Source organism: Austrofundulus limnaeus, unplaced genomic scaffold (assembly GCF_001266775.1).
Source record: "Austrofundulus limnaeus strain Quisiro unplaced genomic scaffold, Austrofundulus_limnaeus-1.0 Scaffold129, whole genome shotgun sequence".
Classification (NCBI taxonomy): domain Eukaryota; kingdom Metazoa; phylum Chordata; class Actinopteri; order Cyprinodontiformes; family Rivulidae; genus Austrofundulus; species Austrofundulus limnaeus.
This window is the reverse complement of record NW_013952531.1, coordinates 1,139,121-1,142,828: the sequence shown is the minus strand read 5'-3', so window position 1 is coordinate 1,142,828 and position 3,708 is coordinate 1,139,121. Positions and strand designations below refer to the sequence as shown.

Genomic DNA, 3,708 nt, shown 5'->3' with positions numbered 1-3,708 from the left:
ACCCAGGACCTTCTTGCTGTGAGGCATCGGTGCTAACCACTGAGCCGTCGTGCCGCCAAATATAATTTCAGGTTTCCTCTTTATAAGGACATCAAAAATTCCTCATTAAAATGACAAAAAATTAGGATTCAGACCAAATATTTATGTATTATTGTAACCAACAAGACAAATTAAGTCATATATATGGATTTAATTATGATATCAGGATGATCCAGGTATCAAAATGTAGCTTTTAAAGACAATAATCTGAAAATGTAATTAGGTCATTTTGACCAAATTTGACTTAATCCTCATTTCGATATAATGGCTCACAAATAAGAAGGCCGCTGCTTCCACATTCAGAGGAGTGGTAATGAGGAAGTCCCTTTTTTTTAAAACTAATCGTTAAAAAAATAAAAATCCCAGGTGAAACTCACCTGGTACAAATTGTTCTGGATGTCCAGGACTTCTTTGGGGAGCAGAAGAATCAAGTCCAGAGCGATGACTATATTCTCATGGATGATTGCAAGGTGCACAACCCTAAACAGAGAAGACATGTTTTTTTATCTTCATAAAACAAAACTGCAGGTCTAGTCATTCTTACGTTGAGCAACTACGCTGTAACATTTAGTGGGTGAGAAAAGTCAGCGCTTCGACACAAACGTTGCTTCACATTTTTCCTCGGTACTCATTTCAGAACAGTGCCTCAAAATGTAACTTGTCGTGGGCCACGCGGCAAAACTGAGTCGCTGCTATGTTGTGCAACACGGTAAGAAATAAAACTCTACAGAATCTTTGTGCAACAGTAAGTCCGATCRAAGGCGGACGCTGAAATCACCTTTAACCGAATACGATTTTGGAAAACAATAGGCGAGGAGAAGAACAAAACAAAAAGAAAAGAAAACACACAAACCTCAAAGGCTGTGTGGGAAGTTGTAGCAAACAAAAGCATGAAAGCAGGAAATGGAACCGAGCGTTGGGGCTTAATTTAGACTGACTGAGAGCCTCGTCTGAAAAAAAAAAAAAAGATTTCAAACTATTCAAATCAAAGCACGGCCTCGGGCTGCGACGACTCMGACGTTTGCAAGTTTAGGATCCACAAAACTCATTTCTGGCCGCAGAGAGTCGAACTGTAATGGTTTCTGCGCGGCCCGGCTCGACGAGTTCTCGTTTCAGAATAAATGTCGGGCGACCACAAGAAAAAGCTGGACACTGCAGTGGAGACAGAGTGGGATGGAAAGGTTCAGGAAATCTCACAGCACAGATCTTCATTCAGCTTCAACAAGCCTCCACAAACAACCAAAACGATGAAAAAAAAAACTAACATTTAACTTGTTTTATTAAGTCGTTTTTTTCCTTCAGATTGAAAGAAATTAAAAACTTGCAGTGAGCATTAAAATGCTCAAATTTAAATGGTTATAGTTTATGACTGAATGCAATTTCTGTGCGAACATTTCAATTGATGCATTAAATCCTAAATTATAGAAATATCGAAACATTTATCTGAACTTAAAAAAGTGCAAGTTTAAATTAAAGATGCTGACATTTGTGTCTTGTGTGGGTTTATTGTTTTGTTTGATGTTGTCTGTTTTTTATGTGCATTTTTAGCTCACAGTATATTAAGTATTTTTTGTAGTGTATTGTAATTGGTATTTTGTAATTATGCAGTTTTACTTTTATTCTTTTAGGGAGACTTTTACCATCAGGTGAAAACTCTGGCATATTTACTGAAATGTTATTATTGCGCACTGTCCCTGTGTCCCGTGCGTGGTCGTGCACCTCCAAAATTTTGCAACTCCGCAAAGGCTGAGCACGCCGCGCACCATTCAAACACTTTGTTACACTTTTGCTCTCCTACTTACATTTTCACAAGTTATAAAGTGCACTGCCACATGTACGCTTGGAGAATACTACAACAACGCTGGCGAAGGGGCGTGACTATAACCCAGCCTTCAGTCTTTGCAAAACATGAAAAATTGTAAAAGAAAATTAAGGACAGCTTTAAAAATATCTATCTTTTCACACACAAAAAGGAAGAAACAGTATCTGATTAAAAACTGTACGTGTCACCACACTGCAATAAAAGTATCTTAATACAAAGACAGATCCGTTATTTATTTATATATTTTTGTCAACCCTGTACCGTGGGTATAACCGATTCAGTCTGCAGACTAATGTAACAGTTTCAACCCTCTAAGCGTTTTAGTGTGAAAGAAACTTCCTGGTTTGAGTAAGCCTTGAATGAATAAGGCCTTAAAAATCCCACAAAGGGGGAAATGAGTGTTTGCATAGTTCAAGCAGCCCAGCGTGGTGCGTTTCAGGTGTTTTTCCCCCTTCCCAGCAGGTATCTATTGTTAGGGTGTGAGAATGAAACCATATGGCCCTGACGATCAGCGAACGGAAACGAAAAGGAGGTCAGAGACGCAGCGACGTTTCCTCAATCCTGTGACTACAGAACACATAACCAAAAAACCTGCTTTGTCGTCGAAGCAGACCGATGGCACCGGATGAGCGGCTAGGGTCTGCATGGGCCGACCAAGCTGCATGTGGAGGCTGAGGTGTCTGGATGGTGTGCAAAAATCAAACAACACGAAAATAATCTGGTGCAGTTTCATGGAGTCAGATTGAGGAAAGAGCAGGAAAACAGAACCCCAGAAAGAATAATCTCAACCTGTGAACGGTGCGAACCAAAACGCACACAGACACATTGTTCTGTCTCGATAAACAAGTTCTGCTGATGTAAAAAGTTGTGCAGCTACCTGGCAACACGTGGCTTGTGATGCAGTGTGTGGGGGGGGAAGTCCAGGCCTATCTGTTTCACTTCTGTTTTCTGACTGACGCCTCGAACAGCAGAATGTCCACATTCACCAAGACAGGGACAAAGTTCAACACAAGCCTTTACTATGAAATCCCCTTAAACTCCAGCAGCAAAATAAGGCCTCAGAGTCACAGTAATCAAACCCTGTGGACTCTTTATCATCTGGGAAGAGATAAAAGCACATATGATAACCTCTAGATCAGTGGGTTTCAAATTATTTCAGCTTCAGGCCCTCTAAATAACAGTTTTACAAACTTGTGACTGCACATATTACTGGTTTAGGTATGCAAATGTTGCGAATAGCTCTTAAACATGAACTTAATAACAATATAACCTTATTTTGTTTATTATTATTGTTTTAATTTTGCAATAATTATGATGAAAATATGGCATTAACAATTTATTTGCTTTATCATTTGATGCTTCATGACCCACAGAGATGTACCAAACCCAACTTTAGGAACTACGACTTTGGTTGATTTTGGGGTAAGTTTTTGATGGAAAAAGCTAAATATGACTCAGTTCTGATGGCTTTTTTAACACACGTGATAGGAGTTATACATGAGTGATGTGATCAATTTAATGTGATGTAACCAACCAGGAAACAGTAAATATGAGTTCTTTTTATTGAAGAGAAGCTGCATTTGACAGGCAAAGCAAAAGTAAGTAAGTAAGACAGCAATAATAAGTAACAGTAAGTAAGTAATAGTAAGCAAGTAATAGTAAGTAAGTAATAGTAAGCAAGTAATAGTAAGTAAGCAATAATAAGTAAGTAATAGTAAGTAAGTAATAGTAAGCAAGTAATAGTAAGTAAGCAATAATAAGCAAGTAATAGTAAGTAAGCAATAGTAAGCAAGTAATAGTAAGTAAGCAATAGTAAGCAAATAATAGTAAGTAAGCAATAATACGTA

The 3,708-nt window shown here is 38.3% G+C and overlaps 1 protein-coding gene across 1 annotated transcript in view; it reads right to left on the bottom strand.

Moving 5' to 3' along the window:
- Nucleotides 1-3,708, bottom strand: part of nfkbie (nuclear factor of kappa light polypeptide gene enhancer in B-cells inhibitor, epsilon) — a 13,273-nt gene that overhangs the window by 6,825 nt on the left and 2,740 nt on the right. Inside the window, exon 2 of the mRNA XM_014015470.1 lies at nt 417-519. Within this exon, the coding sequence (XP_013870924.1) occupies nt 417-519 (103 nt within the window). The remainder of the gene's footprint in view (nt 1-416; nt 520-3,708) is intronic.